The 23,573-nt window shown below is 40.2% G+C and overlaps 1 protein-coding gene across 7 annotated transcripts in view; it reads right to left on the reverse strand.

The window, feature by feature from the left end:
* Positions 1-23,573, reverse strand: part of DLC1 (DLC1 Rho GTPase activating protein) — a 246,968-nt gene that overhangs the window by 18,646 nt on the left and 204,749 nt on the right. For all 7 annotated transcript variants that reach the window (XM_063401997.1, XM_063402000.1, XM_063401999.1 and 4 more), the window contains 2 exons: positions 6,658-6,729; positions 3,537-3,618 (listed from right to left, as the gene is read on the reverse strand). In XM_063401997.1, coding sequence (XP_063258067.1) covers positions 3,537-3,618; positions 6,658-6,729 — 154 coding nt within the window. The remainder of the gene's footprint in view (positions 1-3,536; positions 3,619-6,657; positions 6,730-23,573) is intronic.

Genomic DNA, 23,573 nt, shown 5'->3' on the forward strand with positions numbered 1-23,573 from the left:
GCCCTTCCTCCTGAGGGAGACCAAGGCAGCAGGACCTGCCTCTCTGTCCTAGGCCCCAGGTCAGCCCACATCAGCCCTCAGTGGCCATTACACAGCCTGAACCTGCTGCATCCAAAACACGAGGCACTGGAGCTTCTCTCAGAAATGAGCAAATTCTTATTAGTCTTCTCAGAAAAGGCCAAACTAGTTTAGCCTGAACTTCTTTTAAGGGAGGCAGCCTGAACAAGACATTCACTATGAAAAACTGTAGTGTGAACAGCTAACTTCTAAATTAAAATGTGGATTTATGATGTGAAGTCTTTTTTAAACTAGGTACTAGCCTGTTCTATGTTGGATATAACACCAGGTAATTAATTTTGTTCTCATTAACAGAAGTTCTCACCCCATGCAACTAAATAAAGTAGTAGGAATGCAGAATACTAGATTTATGCATTTTAAATTACAATTTTGAATTTGAGGAACTGTGTGGTCTAACTTTAAAGTTTAAAATATTTTCTTGATGGACTTAAATTCATAATTCCACTTACAGAGCAAAGTCCAGCTCCATTATAGGTGTAACTAACTGTCATACAAGGACCTTTTTGTCTCAGTGGACAGCCTCTAATTTGGCTCCTGGGGTTTGCCTGCATGTTCTTCTGCAAAGGAGGTCAGCTCTCCACAGACCAAACAGCAGAAACAGTGAATACATTACAACCAATTTCTTGGATGAGAAGTCCTGATGATAAAAGATTTAAGAAACCTCTTGCATATACAGCGTAACAGATTCCTAGACACGCACAAGGAGAATTAAAAGGGTTTCCATCATGGCTTGCTATGTATTTTGTACTTAGCAACAACCTCTAGGATAAGCATGTTTCAGTACTTAGTTTCATCAGCACATGATGCATCCAGTTATCCTGTGGAGATAAATTCCCAGTCATTAATCTACATAAAGCTTTATGAAACCAAGGCCAGCACTGGTTTGCACAGTCACTAAAGAAAGCATCCAAGAAAATTAAAATACAGTCATCACTCTTACATTTTTAACTCTACATTTCGTGGCAAGATCACTAAATGACATTTTTTAACCATCTCTTACTGAATGCCATATACTATCTATAGTTCAAGTCTCAACCCACTTTTTATTTGAAAGTTTTCCTTAAAAAACATAACGGGGTGAGTTAATTTTCCTGCTTACATTAATAAGATTATTGAATAATAATTAACAATACTGTTCAGATGTAAACTATCATTTAAAATGTTTCAAACTGAAAAAAGAAATCCCTGTCACTGATTTCTACAGTCTTTTTAGAACAATGCTTTCACATACAGTTCTCAGAACAAGGTAATTAGAACTTCTGGGTAACACTGACTGTTTACACAGAAAAGCAGATTCTCAGCACAGAGCTCTCACCATTTTGTTAACATCCACTGTGTACAATGTTCACTTAGCTCTGTGCTGAAAGTGCAAATAACTCCCAAAGTATTCTGATTTTCAGTCAAGAAACAGTGATAGACTTACAGTTGTGAAACTGTTCAAAGCCTTTACTGAGTAAACCCCTTCACTGTTTACACACTGACTGTGGCATGAGTCAAAATAAACCCAGGCTGCAGGCAGAAAGGCAGCATTCCAAACTATGTGCTTCTCCACAGTTTTTAATGAGCTTTGCAAAATTAAACATAGAGGTGTGGAAAAAATCATTGAAAGGTGGAAATGTTGTGATAATGTACTACTTTTGTCTAATACACATGGTAAAACGCCAAATTCAGACATCTGAGATGGTTAACTGAATTGCTTCAATTTTATTTTGAGGTGGGAATTGAATGTTTCTGGAGATACTTCGGTGTCAGTCTTAAAGTTATTTTGTAAAAGATAACTCTGCCGTATAAGCCACAGGCTCCAGAATGATAGAGTTCAATCTTTAAAATCTTTGTCTCACAGAGATATGGAGCGCACATTGCTATTTTCATCAGTGAGAAACAGTTTGCTACCCTTTTTTCCTCCTGTATAATTAATTATTCCCAGGTTAAAAAGTATTCTTGGAGGAGTGCACCAAAAGCAAAATATGCTGGCCTGACTGTATTTTGTTTTCTGGGTGAGGGAAGACCATGCTTCTGGGAATCAGCATTTATTCACACTGCTGCACTTTCTGTTCAATGACTTCACGAGTTCCAGGGCACACAAAAAAGTAGACCAACACATTATATTTAAATATTGATGGAATAGGTGTTCCACACTTGAGCAAGGCACATCTTGCATGAATTTAACATTAATGAGATTTTTTCCCCTCCTAATGACTGGACAACAAATCTGTTTTCTTAGTTTGAAAACCCTGTAAATACTTCTGAAGAACTTTAAATTCCAGTCCCTCTCTTTCCCTTCCAAGTATGGCAGTGATGGCATGAAAACACTATAAACCTAAAGCTGCTCTTAAAAGGGTTTTGTAATTCATTAGAATTACTGACATTTAGAGTTGCAGACACCATGCATGCAGTATCCAAAAGCATTCATTTTGCAGGCAGTTTGGAAAGCTGCCATACTGAAGGACAGAGCCATAAAACTGCACTTATTTCTAGGTAAGAGGAGATATGAGAAGTTAAAGTGTTTTCTTCTTTTGTCATTTAAGATTGTGGACTTGCACTAGAGGAGGTAACTGACAGATGGATTCATGTTAGATGATGTCAGATGGGGCCATTGTAATTGCTTTTATGACCAAACTGGTAATGCTGAGGCTGTGGTTCTGTAAAAAACATCCTGCCACACACCAGCAAGTCTTGCTCCCTCCTTTTCTCTACCTCTCCCTTCTCCTGCTTCTGCAGCTGGCTGTGGGGTCCTGCCTCATTCTTCACACCTGTGAACTTCATGATGGTTTTCCACTGATTTAATTTACTAACCCAGAAAAGGACTATCAAGACCCTTTTTGTGGGGTGAGCCAGTTGAACTGGTTTGTGGAAGGAGCCCATAAGCAACAATTTGAGTTAATGCGAGCATGTGGCTGAGGGCAGACCTGTCTTTGGAGTAGTGATAAACTATTAGATTCCCTTACATTATCCCTTTCAGCCATACCCACATTACACAGGGCGGTGCACTGAGGCCAGCATGAGGGTTTGTATACAGAGCACTTTATTTACACACACAGCATTTTGTTTGTGTACACAGCTGTCCACCAAGGTAAGAAAGGGGCGTGATGGAGTGCACCAGCAATGCTCTGCTGATATTGCTCCCAAAACCCCAACTCCTGTGCTGCAGTTGTACGTGCAGACGGCTACAGCCAGCATAGCTCTGCTTTCACATGCCTAACTAATTTGGGAATCAGGAAAGAAAGCAAACAAAGAAGAATAATAAAAAATATGCCCATGAAATCCCTTTCACAGGGATTTCACTCCTCTCAACTCCCAACTTTAAGTAAGATCCCCAAATATTACTTAGTCCAATAAAGTATTTTAATGAAAACCACATACTTTTGTGTGCTTTTTTTGTTGTGCTTTTCCCAGGTACTTTCTATTACACAGGAAGGGTTTTGTTACAAAATGCAGAGTGATTTTTATTCACCTACCTGCATAATGCCTCAATAGCATCTCTGTCCAGAAAGTCATGCTCTCGCTTGACTAGAGCAATGTCAATTGGAAAAAGGAGATCTGCAGGAAAAGAAACAGATGGAATCAAAGTGATGCTTATTCCCAGTGATGCATTGTTTCAAACAACCAGCTGCCCGCAGTTGAGCTCATCAAGAGGCCAGTGATTGGTACTCAGGTAAACACATGCTATCACCTCAAATGCCAGAGGTGCTTCCTTCTCATCTCTAAAATTTTGACATGCAGCATTGATAACTGAAAGTTCATACACAGAACAGAGGAGAAATGATTAAAGCACAGATGAAACAATGGGAGATGGAAAAAGGCAAATGCAAGCTTCCCTATCAGACAGCAGAAATGTAAACAAATTCAGTCTAGTTTTATTTAAAATAAATGTGCAATCTCCATCAAAGTTCTAATATCTCACACTAAAGAAAAAAGGCCAGTAAGTGCCAAAACTCTGTGAAAGAATGAAAAAAAGCCTCCAATCTCTTTAGCTGTTAATTAAGCTATTTAAAAGTTTGACACTGTTTCATTAATGAGATATGGCTTGAAACAAAAGCAAGCCAAGATGCATGGAGATCATACTGCCTCCTTTCCTTAGGAGATTAATTAGGTAAACAACTGGGAGAGTGAGGGGGAGGAAACAATGTTGGCAGAGAGCTGAAAATTTGCTACAGTTCTGAAGCAGCAAACACATACATATTATTTACTGTACTCCACAGATTCCTGACTGTCATACAGGTCCTGATCTGGCATTCCTTGCACAGCTGAAACTCCCACCCAAATCTGCTGGTTCTTCAGGGCACACAGAAATACAAGGTCAATCCATGAACAGACTGCTGCAGTTGCACACAATTTTCCTCATCCAAGTAATTGTCTATGAATTTTTAAAATTCCTATAGACTGGGAAGAATAAGCTGAAATGAGGAAAAGAATTAGGACCGATAGGAATTTCTAGAAAGGTATTTTCTATACTAACAGAAAATGAACTCCATGAATTCTATGAAATTAATTCATTTCCTGTAACAACAGACGTGAATTCTATGTCCTCATTTTCATATCATCATAGAATGGTTTGGGTAGGAAGGATCTTAAAGTTCATCTAGTTCCAAGTTCTCTGCTATGGACAGGGACACTTTCTACTAAACTAGGTTTCTCTAACACCTATCTAAGCTGGCCTTGAACACTTCCAGGGATAGGTTATCCAATTGCCTCAGGAATACAAATTATGAGATATTCTGCAAAATCCTAGGAATTCTGTATTTTCTACAGAAAACTGCAGTTTTAGCAAAGCAGCTGGCAAAGGTTCACTGATTTATCTCCCATATTAAATGTGAACTGCGTGGGAATGCTCCATATAGGCGACTCCTCAGAATTCTTGTACTATACCCAAATGATTCACAGGTCTCCCCTTCACTATTTTAAGTAGAAAGTGCAAGTAAAGAGGGTGGGCACATTCAACACGTATTTTTCAGCAGTGCTGATGCAAGTTTTTCCAGTGGGTGTCTTAGAATATCCACAAGAGAATGTGTGAGAACTTAAGTGAGAGAGGTGACTTGAAAGAAGTTGATAATCTGCAAAAGACCATTTTTTTAATGCTTAATCTATGCTACTGCTAGCTTTGTTGTTGCTGCTGCCAGGGGGACTTGCAAAGGACAATGGTATATTGTTTTTCAGTAAGGACAGCTGTCCTTTCAATAGGTGCATCTGGCCTTGCTCTCAGTGCTTCTCTCTCACCTCTGTGGTCCTTTTGATGTTAGACAGGAGATGCTGTTACAATAGAAACTTCATGTAAGTTTAGAATATCTAGGTAGAGCAATGGGAACACAGGTAGGACGTGTTTTCTGAATGCAAGTAATTTATTAGGGGCTTTACCACCCAGCATCTAAGAAACCCACAAACCCACATATTCAGCTGAGAGTTTTGTCTCAGTTGTAACAAAGACTGGAAGCACAGTTCCAGCTCCATATCCCAAGAAAATCTTGGCATCTCCATTAGCAAAGAAAAAAAAAAAAGGAAAGAAAAAATAAAAAATAAAAGGATATTTAATTTTTGAACAGGCAAAGAAAAGTTTTGCCAAATGCAGCTTTAGAAATTGCTATTATCATATCATATTGCCAATGCAGCTGCAAATCAAAGCTAAACAAGATCATTTTTCAAAGAGGTCAGCTCAGCATTTGCTGTAATTTTCTGCAGTTATTCGCTGTAAATAATGAACTTTCTATACTTGCTCTTACAAGCAGCAGCTGGAGTTTGCTTTGCAAAAATGAAGAGCCAGTTAAGAGTGCATGATAATTTTACTACAATGAAAGTAATTTTAAGTGGTGTGGGGGCAAATTCTGAACAATAATATAGATATATAAAAAGCATGTCCCACTTTAAAACAAACTTCTATATGCTACTCTGCATCAGAGTGTAAGAACTGTATGCCAAACCCGCAGGTTTCTTGTGGGTTGGAGAGGCAATGAAGTCAACAATTCTAATTGAACAAAACATTGTAAAAGCAGACACACAAAATGAATTCATCCCAGAGAAGGAGCAGTGACTTTGAGAGGCAGCCACTCCTCTGAGGAGCGCAAGAACAGCCTGTATGTTCTTCCTCCCTTCATAGTAAGCCTGTGTCTAACTCCAACGCAAACCATTCTGAAACAAACACAGGACATGGGAATCATGAGGCATGCAGATGTACCCATGCATATGCAGAATTTCCTACTACTGTTCCATGAGGAGAGTTGGCCAGTAGAGCTGTACACAGCTTTTGTATTTCTCCAAGACTGGGCTTCTAGCAGCGGCTATGTTCCTTTCTGTTTTAACCAGAGAGAATGTACCACACTACTAACCTTTGCATTTGTTCTATGATGATGTTTAAAAGGTTCAGACTAAAACACAAACCTGAATCAAATTCAAAACTCCTGCGTGCTTCAGGGTGTCATTGAGTTTGGTACCTCTATGTGTGTGGTGCATAGCAGAGAGCAGCCAGTCCCTAAAAGTCATCTTATGTACTGGAACTTCTGTGGTGCCCCCGAAACTCATTTATTGATGAATATTACATCTTATTGTCCAAAGGTTGCTGGGGGAGGATTGAGTTCAGGTGCCTACCTTCGTAAAGCTGTGCATACTGCGGGAACCCAGCAGCCCGCAGCCAGTCACAAGCTTCCTTGGCCTCGATTTCTGAAAGAGGACAGAAACAAATCACCTCTGGTTAGTGATCTGCTGAGAAAAATCTTCGTCTCCACCACTTCTAGTACCCCCACTGCAAAATACGCACAAAGGTTTCCAGAAACGTTGAAATGACACACACATTTGCTTACGCCAGTTTGCTTTTCTTCTCACTATCAAACGTATCTTAGATTCTGGAAAATAGATTCTGGAAAAAAACGTAGCTCAGCTACTATTTATCAACAGCTCATCATTTCTACAGTAAGAAAAACTGGCACATATTAAAACTACAGCAATTATGGATTATCCTGTACAGCATTTGTTAACACTAGAAAAAACAATCTGCAATCAACGTGAGCAGCGTTTGTTCAGCAAATCTTGTGGTCCTCTTGGCACAGCTGCTTTCTCTTGACAGAAATTCCTCGCAGAGCTCACGTTACTGTGCACTTCAACACCTTGTAGATAGTACTGACAGACTCAAGCCCAAGAACAACCGATACACTGTACTGCAGCTCACTCAAGCACATAATTCTACCCAACAAGAACCTGGTTTCACTGGAAGTCTACAAGGTATTTATGAGTTACTTGGTGTATTACAGGCTGGTTTCCCTCACACTGCCCAAAACAGCATGCCAGAGAATGAAATTATTCACACACATATATGTTACACTGAAAGAAAGGAATGTAAGTCTGTGAATAAATCACATATAAATGCATTTGTTACTTAATACAAGTAGAGAGAAAGAATATGTTTTCCTATTAGCTCAAACTAGGAGAATATAAAAGGTACTTAGGGTATTCTCCAAGTATTGAAGATATGGACTGGGCTAATGATGTTCTTCAAAAAATTCAACAAAGTGCTACTGAGAATTTAGCTCCCTGCTTAGAGCTGATCAAACAAACAATGAGAAATCAGAAACTATTAAAGTTTGTCTGGCTTTGATTATATTCACTGTTCCTGGTGGACCAGAAAACAAAAGCTTCATTATGCACAACTCAGTACACAATTTTGCCACCTACTTGGAGAGGATACTATGGCTACCTGCTGCAGAAATCATGCCCAAAAGGGCCCGCTCAGAATTGCTCCAAACACAGGTTACTGCATACAGGGCATTGAAAAGCCAAACACAATGTAAATAAAATATCACAAGATTTTGTCACGCTATGAAATATTCCCAGTGAGATATAGGTACAAAAAATTGGATGAAATGGCAGGCGCATTTTAGCATCTCCAAAATGATGGCAATTCCCTCTCTCATTTTCCAAATTGCTACAATAGTGTTAAAATATTTGTACTTTGCCAGACTACTTTGCAAAGACACACATCCAAACCAAGGGGTTAAGGTGAGCCAAAACACAACATTCCAGATAAATAAACATCTAAAAATCCACTCCTGTTGAAGTCAGGACAAGCAGGCATTTGTGCAACTTGTGTTTGCTTCACCTTTGGGTTATGGGACCACATGAGAACAAGCACGTACAGACATATTGACTTAGCTACTGATTAGGAAAAGGCATTCTTCAATTCCAATTGCAAATGATTACCAACTTTTGCTTAAGTAGTATTTCAATTTCAGTATGCTAAGGAAATATGAGGGAAATTTAATAAAGAAGGAAAAAAATCTAAAATAAATTTGGAACTTGTACAGCTAAAGCAAGAACAAACAAGATGATAGATTAATACTTCAGGAAGTGATTAAAGTAGCCAAACAAAAAATCGGCAACTAATTTTTAAGAGTACTTAAAATAAAATACAGTATCTTATATGTCACATTCTGCAGAATTGTCTGGACTGAATGAGAATTTTACTTGATTTAAAACCAGGAAAAAATTATCCTTGATAACAAGCATTTGTCAAAAAATGCAAGAAGATGCTTGCAGTGGAATTCAAAAAAATGCCAGATTCCTTATTACTACAGGCACTCTTCAATGTGCTTAAATATTTGTTCACACCTCCTTTACTGAGCAACCCAGCTGTATGACCTGTAAATTATTTCTAGAGCTAGAAAATTGTGAATATGAATTCACTGAATTTTTTTCACCATTCTCTACAGAGGCCTTGTGTATATCTTTTCTGCAAATATATAATGCTAGTTATGTGGAAGTTATATTTTATGGGCACCCAGCTGGTCACTGGTGCCTTCAGGATTTTCAGAGCATATTTGCTTTCAAAATACCTTTGTGAATCCCCCAAGAAATTTAGGGAATGAAACACCTGAGTTTTTCCTATTTGTCCACAAGAATTGCAGAGAACAATAAAACTCAAGTGCGCCTATCCATCGATTAGGCTATGTAAATGCCTAGGGTTGGGTACAAGACAGTGCTAATTGTTTAAAAGCCATATTTGCCCCATTTTCATACGGCAAGTTGTAAGTCCTGTTGCAAGTCCTGGGAGGGCAAAGGGTTGCAAGTTCTGTTGCAAGCCCTTAGAAGGGTAAAGGATTTGGAGTATTGTCTTAAACAAGAGGCCAGGGAGTTGTCTGAGGCTAGGGCTCTCTCCCTGTCATCTCCACCCACACAAAGCATGGTAAGAGAGGGACGTGATGGGACTGGTGACAGAGTGGAGGTAGGACCTAAAAGACTAGCTCCTTTTGTTCAACTCCAGTTGGCCAAATTCAGGATTCCTCCTAGACTGTTCTCCTATGTGGTATGACCAGACAAAAGGAAAGGTAATTTTTTAACCTGGCTTCCCTATCTCAACCTTGTTGTCTACTGATGAGCCAGAGTATGAACAAAATTGTTTATGTGTGTGAAATCCAGGGAGATCAAAATATAGTCAGAGGGAAGATCCAGCCCAAGGTATACTGAATAAGCTGCACAGAAAGCTGAGTACACTGAACAAGTTTCCTCACAATAGGAGATAGAAATTTAAACAACTGAGAGCTTGTCTAGGTAAAAAGTTCATTACCACAGCTTGACTGGAGTCTGTGTTTGAGAATAAAACACATGGGTTAAACCTGAGGTTCTGGCCAAATAATTTAAACTACCCTAAAGGAAGAAGCTCATTCCCACAATTTCCAAACTCCAGCCTCCAGCTCAGCAGCATTAGCCCTGGGACTCTTGGTTTGCTAGCTGCCAGTTTCATATCCAAGTGGACACGAGAATATTTATGTGGAAGTCCTTGTTATCATGATCAGTGGCAATCAAGGTAATAAGAGACAAAAGAAAGAAGGACAGGTTTTCCAGAATCAGATTTTCCAACTACTTCTAAAAACATTTAGAAGGGACAGAGCATTCCATAGCCTCTGTTCAGTATCCCAGGGGATGTAGGTTACAGATAATTATCTGAGCTAGGAACTCACTGTCAAGCACAGCATTTGGTTGGTTGGGGCCAGCTGATAGCCACAGGGAGGAGAGGAAACTTGCAGAGGAACTCTACAGTGCTTTCCAACCTATTTTAGGAAACTCCTACTTCAGCCACAATTTGTAACGCCATTTCTGATGAAGACCTGGCAGCTGAACGGATAAACTACTGCAGGCAAAGGATTGGTCTCACTCCCTCCTTCCCTCTCTATCCCTGCAGTGCCACTTCCTTTCTGCATCAAACATCCTTGCCAGTTAAAACCTTTACAATAAACTACCATTCAGTATAATTCCAAGCAAGAAATGTATGTGCAGCTTTTCAGACATGCATCCTGTGCCCTCCCCCAGCAGCAGGAGGTTCTTGTATGAAAAACCACGGGCAAGAAAGAAGTTGTGCTATTATTTTTAAATGTCCCAATACAAAAAAAAACCCACCCCAAAACTCAAAAACCTCTTAGAAAGTAAAACAAAACAAATTTAAAAAACCCACCCAAATCCCCCCAACCCCAAAAAGAAGTACAATGAAGTCTTTATTCTTGGTGTCGTGTAAGCAAACAACAGGCAAATGTGTTAAAGAGGAAACAGGAAATTTTATTGGAAACAGCTTTATTTGTTAGTCTGTTTTACAAAGCAGTCCGATGTGGGCCTGACATTGGTCTGAATTTAGGCTTCAGGCTCTGCTAGTGTCTGTGTGAAAGGCAGGCGAGCAACTTTCTCATGTTAGCCTGAGAAATCTAAAGGAGGAATTCAAACAAACCTTGGGAAGTGAGAAACCATCCGCAGGTGGTGTTTTTCCAACGTGTTTACTGGAAAGAAATGTTTACTAAAGGGTGTAGACGCTGAATAACCAATCATGTTCTTTGTACCGAACTACTCTATAAAAGTAGAATTTAGAAGAATAAAGTTTGCTCTCATCTTTACCATCATGGAGAGTCATGTTGTTATTTCTGTGCCGTCCGAAAACCATAGCAACATCTGGTGACCTGACGTTTCGAAGAAGTTCAGCGCAGCCGGGACTGATTCATGCAGCAAAGCTTGAAAATTCTACCTGCCTCCTCAGAGAGGTAAGCGAAATATCTCCACGTTTTTTCTAAAGAATGCTGGTCCTGCTGACCATGGAAAAAGATTCTGCCAAAAGACAGCAGGTCGGACGGCACCCAGCACAGCTGGACTTTAATTTCTAGAAAAGACAGCCGGGCAGAGGTTCCAGAAAAACCTGGGGAACCCCTCTCCTGAGAGAGGACAGCTTGTGCCTTTCCTGACAAGAGCAGCTGGAATTCTTCGCTGCCGACAGCTTGCCCAGCACTCCCCCGACCTTTTTCGGTTCTGTCTGGCCGAGATCAAAGCGAGCGTCTGTAAGCCTCTCCCGGCCGGCAGAGACGGCGCTTCCTTGGCTTTTCCTTCTCCTTTCTTCATACCACGGATGGCTGGCAGTGGTTCCTGCGCTATCATCCACTGCGACTAGTCTGTACCGTGACTTTAAAAGATGCTAGCCCGTCCAAGATACAGCTGGTCAGATTCCGACCCGGAGTGTGACACAACGATCCTTTCCTCCTCGGCGTGGCCCAGCATCTGGCCTGCGGACGGGACCGGGATCGAAAACCTTTGATCCCTCTGTATCCTTCTGTGTGTTCAGGGCGAAAAGTTCACTTTATGAGTGTTTTATGCTTTTAACGTTACCTGTGCTTGTTTTTATGATTGCCTGTGTGAGTTTAGGGCTTGTCTTTCTTTGTGTCTCTGTGTTTTAACTTTGTTCTTTCCCTTGTGCGGGGGTGGGGGGGTGCGGTGAGACAGAGGCATGGCAGCACGGATGCGATCTCCCTGCCTTCTCTCTCTCTCGCTCGGTTTTTCTCCCGCCCTGCTCCAGGGCGCTGCAGCGGCTGCAAAATCTCTCTCTCTCTCTCGTTTTTCCGTACTCGGTTTTCCCCCCTCCCCACAGGCGCGCGGGTCGGGCGGGCGCGCAGGTCCCTTCCCCGCGCGGTGCCGCTGAGACGGGCGGCTGGGAGCAGCTTTGCCTCTTCGCCCCCCCCCCCCCTTCCCCCCAGGGCGGTGAGGGGGGCCACCGGCTCTCCGCTTGAGGCAGGCGGCGGCAGGGCGGCGGCGGGCTGAGCTCCGCCGAGCACCGCTCCGTTGTCCCCTCTCTGTTTCCCCTCCATTTCCTTCCCGCGTGAATTTGCACAGCAAGTCGTCATAGGAACCGAGGAGCGGTCTCCTCGCTCCTTTTCCCCCTTCCCCCTGCCATGAGCGGCGGGGTTCGCTCCCCCACTCCTTCCCTGCGGGCCAAGCGGCTGACTGCGAATAGGGCACGAGGAACTTGTCGTTCCTCTAGACAGCGGATAATGCTGTGGGAGTTGCTTCGCTTGAATTTTTTTTTACATAGAAATGGGGGCCACGTTTGTTGGATTTCCCCCAGCTCTGCGGAGCGGCCCTGGGGCCATTGAGCCCCTAAAGCCCCACTCAGGGCAGGGCCAAATAGCTTCGTCGCCTTTGAGGTGAGCAGAAGCTTTTTCCTTTACAGAAAAATGGGGGCCACGTTTGTTTGGATTTCCCCCAGCTCCGCGGGGCGGCCCTGGGGCCCTTGAGCCCCCAAAGCCCCACAGAGGGAGGGCCAAATAGCTTCGTCGCCTTTGAGGTGAGCAGAAGCTTTTCCTTTTAGAGGGACAGTTGATTTTTGTTTGGGTTTATCCCTTCCCCCCTCCCTCAAAACATTTCTTCTCAAGGCGTCTCTGTGAACAGATGCCTGTTCATAATAGAAGAAAAATGACAAGAAATACAAAACAAATAAGCAACCTTTGTTGCCTTTCGCAGATAACACAAGTATTATTAATAATTCTACAGTATAACCATCAGTTATGAGATTTATCTCAGTTTTTAAGATATTTGATGTGAATTCACAGATATGATAAAGTTATCACAGTTCTACAGCCGGCTGCTGCTTCTGCTTCTTCTTCTCATGTACTTTGCTATTTGTCTATAATTGCCTGTAAGACACGTGTCACCCAAGAATTTTTCCTTGTTTTCTAGCTGTCTATGCTAGCTTTGCATTCATGATTTTCTAAATATTTTCAGATTTCCAGACAAGGTTATCTGAGTTTGTAAGAATGCCTCCTCTGTCCTGACGGTTTGGGATGCAGTTCCAATCCTGGTCACAGACCATCTCAAGAGCCTGCTGAGCTCAGAGCATCTCTACCCTGACAAATTTAGGAGGTGTCAATTACCATATTAGTTTCTTATTATAAGATTTTTAAGAAGTTTGCTTTTAAAATTGGTGTAAGGGATTCCTCTGCAGTTAGAGCTGGGCACTGGCCATGCCTTGGCTCTCTCTGGATGGGAATTGCCTGTTTGCCCAGATGTTTTAGCAAAAAATTACATATGAGTTATTTGACTCAACAATTTGACCTTTAAATATAATAGCTGAATTGATCTTTGAGGTGAACCTGGAATTCCTGCCCGGGAAGGATGAACAGGATCTCACTGGTAAAGAAGCACTTCAGCTTTTGCAGTTCCTGGGCTGATCAAAATTATTATTAAAAAGATAACTTGCAACAATGTAACATTTATGTTATGAACCTGAAGAAAGAGTAAATATGAAACCTGGATGTTGAATTTAGACAATGGAGCCTGACAAGTTTGTTAACTTAAGGAGAAGATGTGCCTGTGTTTTATCATTAGCAGGTTCAGCAGTCGTGTTACCCATCACCTTTGAGGAGTGAAAAGGGACATTGCATAGCCTTAGTGGCTGTCACATAGACTGCAAAGATGACCATGTGGTTGGAAGTTATGGAGACAACAGAAGTCCTGTGTCAGCAGCATGGTCCTGTTTTCATCGATCATCCTCGAGTCACTCCCTGCTCCAGGCTTCAAGAAGACATCCAGTGATGCTAAGGATCAACATCTTGTCTCAATGGACTTTTTCTTTTCATGTGTTTTAATTTTATAGTAGATGTTGTTTCATTTAAGTTTCCTACATAGATGTAGTTGTATTTTAGGTAATATTTCACGTGCCTTCGGTGTATGTTTTGTAGTTATTAAGGGCTGTTATTTCACTTTGTGGTTTTTGCCTTTCTGGTCTTTGGGATCATGTAGATTTTTTTGGAGTCAGATATCTTTTTATTGATATTTTTATTAATTTTATTATTCTTTTTTTTTTTTCTAGGTGACATCCTACAGATATCATGGGCCAATTGAGTGACCAGTGGACCAGTCCTGCACATCCTGCAATGGGTCTTTGCCCTTTCAAACATCACATGCATTTTTGCATTTAAAAAAAAAAAAAAAAAAAAAAAAAAAAAAAAAAAAAAAAAAAAAAAAAAAAAAAAGGGTCAACTCAGGTTGTCCAAATAATTGGAAAATTAAAATCAGTTTGCTGTTGCAGGTGTGATGCAAGGACCACTGTCTTTTGCTAAAAGGCAGAAAAAGCCCTTGTTATCTGAAAGGATGATTCCTAGAGTGATAGATCTTGACAAATTAGACTGCCATTTTTGAGCAGGCTAATGATGTTTTGTTTTTTTCTGTATTAGAATTAGTAAATAGCTAAGCTTGACACTGGTGCATGGACATGGTTATGAAGGGTCAACACCAAATGCCACAGAACTTCCCTGACCATTTAAGTTGGTGCCCAATGAAAGTTCTATTTAGTGATTGGTTGATTACTAAAGGGACTTCTGGTGTCATGTTTGTTTTTTTCTCTTGCAAGGGCCCTGCAGGAGAGGACACAGACACAGACGCCGCCCTCAGCAAAAACTAAAAGGGGGAGATGTGGGCCTGACATTGGTCTGAATTTAGGCTTCAGGCTCTGCTAGTGTCTGTGTGAAAGGCAGGCGAGCAACTTTCTCATGTTAGCCTGAGAAATCTAAAGGAGGAATTCAAACAAACCTTGGGAAGTGAGAAACCATCCGCAGGTGGTGTTTTTCCAACGTGTTTACTGGAAAGAAATGTTTACTAAAGGGTGTAGACGCTGAATAACCAATCATGTTCTTTGTACCGAACTACTCTATAAAAGTAGAATTTAGAAGAATAAAGTTTGCTCTCATCTTTACCATCATGGAGAGTCATGTTGTTATTTCTGTGCCGTCCGAAAACCATAGCAACAGTCCTCCATGCTCAAATCAGGGGTAGGAGTTCCTTTTGTGTATGGGTGGGAACCATTAGTCCTTATTTACCCACTTTCAGAGGGATTAGGAAAACTCAATTCTTCCTGTCCTAGTTTAGGACAAATTTAGGGGAAAAATCCCCACAACTCCCTCCCCCACCACCGGGTTTGGGAGGAATTTCCTCAGAGGAAAAAAAGTGGAAAAAACTTGTTTATTGAGAAACAACGAAAAAAACACTCCCCAACACAAGGAAAACAGTCTGAGATGACAACAAATGTTTTCACCAGTCCAAGAGAGGGTGAGCAGTCTCTGCTGGGGAGAGTGCCAAAGCTTCTTTCAGGTGCAGACTCCAGGGGGTTTTCCCTTGATGTTCCCAAATCAGGGCCCGAAGCAGGTCCGATGTCTTCAGGGAAGGGAGGAAGGAAAGAAGGGGAAACACAAAAGCAGAAAAATGGCAAAAAAGCAAGCAAAAAGCAGAAAGCAAGGGAGCAAAGCCAGCAAAGCAGCCTAAAGCTAGCAGCAAGCAAGCCAAAAGCAAGCAGCCGGGGAAGGGGCTCAGCCACAGACAAAACAGAGAACACGGGAACAGAAAAAAAAAAACAACTACGATTTGGGATACAAAGCATGAAAATGTCCTGTCACCCCAGGACATTCCCCAGAGTAGTAAATGAAAATGGGAAAGTCTAATTTCCTTTTTTGTTAAACTTTGGTTAATCTTGGTTCCTGGCCTTGTAAGATTGCAAGTATAGACCTTCAGAGTAAAAATATCTCAAATAACACCCTGTTTGAAACTGCAGCTGCAGAAGGGAGAACTGTAAGGTGTCCGTAGTCTTTGGTTTAATGATACATTCTCTCCCATAGAAAAGAAAAACCACACAGTGATGCTGCAATAACATTCTTTCCGAAAAAAATCATCATAGCAGTCCAGTTAAGACAGCAACAGCATTTACGTTCATTCTTCTTTTTTGCTTCCATCAAATAACATGCAATTTAAACACTAGCTCTTTCATGGTCTTCAGGAGAAGGCGCAAAGCAGATGTATCTTTGTACAGTCATGCATTGACTCAATTTTCACCTAAGTGCTAAACATCTTATGAACAGTTTTTCCAAGCAGATGGTTTCCTCTTGCCTCAATTCAGACACCTTTACAATCATATTAGCACCTCCACACATCAGTTCTACTCATCTCACCTTTTGGCTCTGTTAAGAGAGCAGCCTGTAAAAATCTATAGCGAGACTGGTAAAATCAGCACTGTCAAAATCAAATTTCAGAAAAAACTGGGCTTCACTTCTGAAGGTTCACTTCAATGTCATACATAACAACTGGGGGTTTTTTTGATCTTCTTAATTGCATCTTGATCTTGATTTTTATATAAGTTATTCTTGTTGAAATTCACTATTTGACTTTTCTCTCAGAACAGAAAAAAATAAACTTGTAGAAATTGAATACAAAATTATCTTCCTGAATTAGCTTGTGGGAGAGGCTCTCCTATACAGTGCAGAGAATGATTCCAGATTTTCATGAAAGCTGGAGATGAACACACTATCTCCTCACTTTAATGCCTAAAACTCCATAAACTATCTGCATGTTTGCTAAGGCACAAAGGAGCACATGAAGCACACAGACCACAAAGGATTTTTCCCCATCCAGGATGGACAGTCCAGTTTAATGGCTGCACATGCTCTTTCTCTGTCTATGTCAGAAATTACCTCTCCCTCTGACATGACTCTGTCATGTCTCTCTGAAACTTCTGGTGCTTTGCAAAATTTTTGTTCTACTCAAAAACACTGTCCCGAGCTATTAAGAAACATGAGATCATTCAGGATCATATTTTTTAAGACCAGCTGTGGTATATGTGATAAATATTCTTGTTTGGATAGAATTCCACAGCCCAAGTACACGTAATCATTTTTCCTAGTGCTTGAATTGCATCCCTGACGTGTGAATTGTGGTCCCAGCATTAGACCTGATCACACTATCCAACCACTCAGTCCAGATACATCAACACAGATGTGAAATCTGAGACAAACCGGGGAAATAACTGCACTGTGGCAGCTGTCAACAAATGAGCCGTCTAGGCACTGAAAATGATAAATCAGTTCTGTGTAATGTCATATGCCTGCAGCCCTTTAAAGTTGGGACAGAGTGACTGACTTCCCAGGAGTAAGCCTTTTATGTGTCCATGGCCTCAGATGGTTTTCACTTTGAAGATATGCGACTGTTGCTTGGAAATAATTAAATTCCTTCTCATAAGTCTGTTTTTCCTCAAACTTGTATTGTTAAATATTCCTTAGGCACTATCATTAACTTAGTGCTCCACACCTTTCAAGAAAGCAGCACATAGCAAGGAATATAGAAAGCAAAAATATAATTAGTGAAGAACAGCATTTTACGTGGATAATGCTCTCAAACACAAACTTGGGAGGTTTATCAATAAGTGTTCAAATTTCTACTACATTTGGAATTTCTTCTACTTCTAAGAGAACAACCTAATCTTATACAACTGTTCTAGAATAACAGGAACACATTCAGCCCATGAAGGATGCATTTCTAGAAGAACCAGTGAGATCAAGAGAATATAAAGCACAGCTTTTGAACTGATTATGAGCTTGCAGGTTTTGAAGTGAAAGCTAACAACCTACCCAAGAGAGTAACTTTTCTCTTTTCACCTTCAAAGTGCAAGTTACATTTTGCAATTTCAGCTTTTTTTTGATGTGCTCCTGTGTTTCACTGTGCTTCAATTTAACTTCTACAGTCAAACCATACATGCTGCGACCTCCACTTACTGCTGCTTGCCTCAGCCATTAGTTTAAGCCAGGATGGATGGATGTGCAATTTAAAGAAAATAGCTCTTATTAAAAACTTTCAGAGGGATGGGGAGAAGGGAATTCACAAATTCTTGAGGGAAACCATATATGACACCAAATACATACACTGCTTTGTAGTCATAAAAGCCCCTAGAAACTGTGATGAATGTTACTCAGATATTCCTCAAGTATATGATGACGACTAAAAAAACACTCTTTGTTCTGTCTCCTGCTGGCTTTGGGTTAAACAAGGGACTGACTGGCTTTTTCAAGTTACAGAGCCTTGAAGCAAGACAGTAACTATGCAGTTGATGTTATGTATAAACCACAGGACACTGGGAGAAGAAACAGAGTATGTTTGGAATTTGTGTGGGAACAGATGAAGAAGTAAGGAAACAGATGTTTAAGATCATATATTGACGTTTTCTCTGAAAAAAAAAGCAGGAAGCTTGAACACCCTTTTTTTTTTTTGGTCAGCAGAACTTTTGAAAAAAGCAAATGGCTTACTTGGCTTACTTCCACTGATAGCATTTAAGTTTGTTTATTTCTTTATTGATGAAAGCTAAATTAAAAAATAATATTAATAAAAAAGAATGTGATTGGTTTCCAAAATATCTACAGAGGTGTATGTTGGCTGTATGTACATTCCGTCCTTCCCAATGATACCAAATTACAGAATATAGTACTTTTAATTGCTCACTAATACTCTTGCTAGCACAGCAAGCACAATACTGCTTTTGTGGGTCAAAATCTAATTATTAAACTTGGACCTCTTTTTCACAGTCTTCAGCATATCAAAGTCACTTCAGAACTTTTTCAGCTCAAAACATAAAAAGAGAAACAACATTTGTTGAAAATATTTCAAATGTGTTGAGATTGAACCAACAACTTGTTAAAATCAATGGAAACTTCCATAAATATCAGAAGACTTAACTAGGACTTTCTCAGTGTGGATCTGTGGGTCTCTAAAACCCATCAAAACTTTCCCAGGAATAAATGGGGTCAGTTTCACTATTTTTAGCGTGGGGAGAAACCCAGGCTTTCATCAGAGCACAAGGATGGACAGTGACCAATGGCAGGAGTCAGAGGGCACAACCACCACTTCTAGAGCTTGCCCCGGCTGGTAAGAAGAGGTTCTTCCCTCTGTCAAGAGGACCAAGAACATCTGATTAGCTCCAAAAAGCACCAAATCAACATAATTTCAGGACCTAATAAAGGGCTACTGAAAAAAAGGACATTCCCCATGTGTCTGTCAAGCCCTTTCCCTATAGACCCTGTAACAGATTGCATTTACTGCTTATTTTCACACCATTAAATATTAATATTAATAAATTAAATATTTATTATTAATTATAATTAAATTAAATATGTTTCTAGTGGTCCAAAAGTTAGCTGCTTTACTTCTTAACTTGTAGAAGACTTTGGGAAAGCATGTCCTAGGACAAAGAAGAATCATCACAACTCTCGGTTTACACTGCAAATTAATAATTTATTCCTAAATAGGTTTTTGTTTTGTTTTGTTGATGTTTTGTGTCCTTTTTTTTTTTTTTGCATTTTGAGCATAAACAAGAGAATTAGGAAAGAAATTTAAAAACCAATGTGATCTGAAGATAAAAACTAACTTTGTTTAATAGGAAAACTATAGCTTGATGTGGCAGTTTTCCTGTCAAATAACTTTTTATAAGTTAAAGATGGTCTTCTCTCTTCTTATTTTTAAGAAGGTTCACAGATGAAGAAGAACAAGATGTCAAGTGACTTAAAAAACCCTCAAGAAATAATTGGGCACATGGGTTATTTATCTGGCCTGCTTAACACAGGGTGGTCTTGGAGGAGGATTATTTGGGGCAGAGAAAGCAGTTAGTCAAATCCTCTGATGGAGGTCATGTTGACAGATTCCAGAGTGAGAAGCAAATCCTCCTCCAAAGAGTGGGAAATAGAAGATGACTTTAACCTTCTCTTCTCTCAGAAATTACTTGGTTAGCATGACCTTAGAGAACATATTGAAGGGCAAACATTAACCATTGCTACTCCCAAGGCCAGCATTAATATCCTCCAGCTGCCCCTGCCTGCAAGCTCGTGGTGTGCAAAGCTCAGCTCAAAGGCTCATTCAGCTCCAGAGGGAGGCAAAAATGAGTAGGCCCAGCATGATGGATACTTCATCTAAAAGAGGCACAAAATGTGGGCTACCTGTTCAGATCTAGGAAATAACAATGCTGTAAGAACTGATCTGAGCTGCCTCAATGGCTCATAGAAAAGAAAATAGATTTTCTAGACAGTTACTTCTTTGAGCTTGTTAAGCCTCAACCTCAAAACTATCCACACATGTAGGAAGAGCTGTATGGAAGAATGACTACCTTTACATGATAACCATTTATGGCCAACCCCATCGATGATCCAGTCCCAAACTACATCTTGTGTGGATGATACAACACCAGATACAAAATACCAGTGGCAGTGAACAGCCCTGCACAAAGCTAGTTGCATCACAGACAAATGCCTTCTTCCCTGATGCAGAATTAAAGATGTAAACATGGATTTTCCCAAAGCAAATATTACTATGACCGTCCTGTTTTCAAATATTAGATACAGTAACAGTATTGTCTGTGATACTGCATACCTGAAAATGCTTCTCTCAGTACAAGATCCAATGGTCACATTTTGTATGGATGGAAGAAGAAGGAAAGTTAAAACAGATCATGAAGCTTTACACTGGCAAGTTTCTTGTATCTTATGTGCACAGGAAATCTGTTCTTAGAACTCATGGAGAACAGAGGGAAGGGTGGTCAGCAGAGCATCCAATTCTATGGGTCCACAGGGTCACAGAGAGAACATCCCCAAAATGCAAAACTGTGATTGGGAGGGGCATATATTTTTGTTATTCCTGAAACTTCAGTAAATTATAAGAACAGGTCTGGGAAGGTCAAACTGTATCCACCACCAGCTTCAGCAAATGTCTTTCATGCATCTCCTCAGGAATCATTCTTAGTACAGACTACTGCATTTGAATAGAAAGATTTAGACAACTGCAAAATAAATATATTTAAACCCAAATTGACAGAACTCTGCACCCTTTTAGACTTTAAAAAAATGCCCCATAAGGAATAAGTGAGCCATTGTATTGTGTCTTTATTAGGAGAGAGACCAGATAAAATTTTTCCTGATCTTGTCTCACTTACCACAGTCCTTCCCAAGGGAAACAAGTACTAGACAATATTTGAAAGAATATTCATCCTAAGAGATAAAAATGCTTGTCATGCTCTTCTAAAGGCACGAAAGTAGTTCAGAGTGGTCTGTAGTATTACATGTAACTTTCAGATAATGAAACTCAATGAATTGTGAATTACAGCTATCTGGCTAAGCTATTCTCAACTCTCTTTTGGTTCTGCCAGTTTTGCCCATGGTATACTGTACTAGCAGATCTACTGATTTAAAAGATGCTGAGTGGGATTGGGTAGCACCATCAGCAAGAATGGCAGAGTAAGTGTCCAGTAAAAAGAACCAGAAAGTTCCAATCACAGCCCAGTCCTGTGCCCCTTGCATGAGAATTGCTCATCGTTGAAGACAGAATTAGTTTTTTCCCTTGAACAGGAGAAGGAGGGAAAGTAGATGAGAAAATTAAAAACAAACAAACACACACAAAAAAAAAAACCCTAAGAAAAAACTCCACCAAAAAACGAAGAAAAACCTTGGCAAAAAACTTTGGAAATCAAAAAACATGCAAGACAATCCTGATGCCCTGCACCATGCAGAACTACTGATTGCTTAGGTACAAGCAAGAAATATGCCTGGAATTGCTGAAATTGCCAATATTACTGTATATCCACACTTACTACACTACTGTAAAGAATACAGACTTCTGTAATTAATTCACCTTGAAACACTGAGATTCAAACTGCAAGCAGAACAATGATACCCAAGGAATATATATAAATTATACAGATGATTACAAATCATCTCTTTATTTAGTAGAGCTCAAACCAGCAAATTTTCTGTGCACTGCATATCATTTGATTGCTATAGTTCTATAACATGCACAAGAAAGAAGGGGAAACATCTGAAGTTATTTTTATTTCCTCAAGTCTTCTGGTTATACTGTATGAATGCTAGGGTGGGTCTGGCATTGTCTGAAATGTGTCAGGGTCCTTTTGCATAGCCTCATTTCCTTCTTCCTGTTGCTAGGAAGGATAGTTAAGCATTAAAAGTGCTTGTTTACAGTACAGGACCATCCTGTTAAGCACATGAGTTCTCTTCCTCTATCTCCTTTTAACCAGCCGAGGGTGTATTGTGTTTATGCTCAAGCCAGTAGCACAACTCCCATCAGAGGAGAATTGGAAAAGAAGTCTCAATCTCTCAAGAAGCCCAAACATAACAAACTGTGGTATTCTGCCTAGAAAAAAAAACACTTTATGGTGCAAATTCTAAATATTTGCATCTCTAAATATTTGCGGAACTCATAAATTCACATGGCTCAAACAAACCACTGCCTAGAATGTAATGAACCAGAAGAACCAGAAAAGTAAAACCAAGCCACCTCATCTCCTTTTTCTAGGAATCTTAATATAAACATTTGAGATTAGTGCATGAGTACAACTACAGTACCTTTTTTCTACCAGAGGTAAAATACACTGGGCACTTGTGAGTTTCCATGAGTAGCATCAGTCTTCCTCTCTGGCCCAGCAAGGGCAGCTGCAGAAGTGGCTGGGAAGACCCTGACTCAAGAATTAAAAGTCCTAGACTGAATCTAGGTGATTCAGTCTACTAGACTGAACTACTAGACTACTGAGAAATAAAACCAAATAAAACCACCAGACATGTTCTTGCTGTTAACTACCACTTAGAAATGACATTTTATGACATGTAGGAAGTTTAGGCCTTATGGTGTTTAAAACAATGTATCAGCATTTCCTTTTGATTAAAACAAGTATCAATTGACTACCCAAGTTATTTTGAAAGAAGATGGGATCAAGAAGTCCCAGAGGCCACAAAACGTGGCTCTAAATGCTCTGATTTTTATGAACATGTAGGTGAAAGGAATCTTGTCAAAACAATATCTACATCTTCTCTTGCATATACTGTATTCTATAATCAAAGAATCTCAGTCCTAATTACAATCCCATCAGCAAACTGAAGTAGCAACCCAAACCCATTCATTTGAGAGACATTCATCCCACTTTTGGACAGCTCAGCCTTTTTCTTTTTGTTTTTGTTGCTTCTACTGGAGATGCAAAGCAGGATGCCTGGAGGACAGCAGTAATAATACCTGGGAAGACAAGATATTGGGCTACAGCTGTGGAATCAACAGACACACCTAATACCAACTCCATGTGCTGTCAGCCAGCCACGGCCTGCTTGCCAGACAGATGCTGAATCAGTCTGGCACCGAGCTGTTGACAGATTCATACTCAGAGGCTCATAAGAAATCTGCCTATTATCATCCTTAAGTTCACTACAAACAGCCTTAAAACATAACCTGACTCAGAGAAATGTTACTGAACTGCTGCTAGGAATTCCTTGATCAGGGCAGGGCAATTCAAATAGATCACACTTACTCCTGTTAAAAAAAAAAACAAAAACAAAAAACACCAATAAAAACATCTATAATTGATGGCTAAGATAAAATTGCATTCCTCAGTCTTTCAGATCAGGTGTGTT

Source organism: Prinia subflava, chromosome 7 (genome assembly GCF_021018805.1).
Source record: "Prinia subflava isolate CZ2003 ecotype Zambia chromosome 7, Cam_Psub_1.2, whole genome shotgun sequence".
NCBI lineage: Eukaryota > Metazoa > Chordata > Aves > Passeriformes > Cisticolidae > Prinia > Prinia subflava.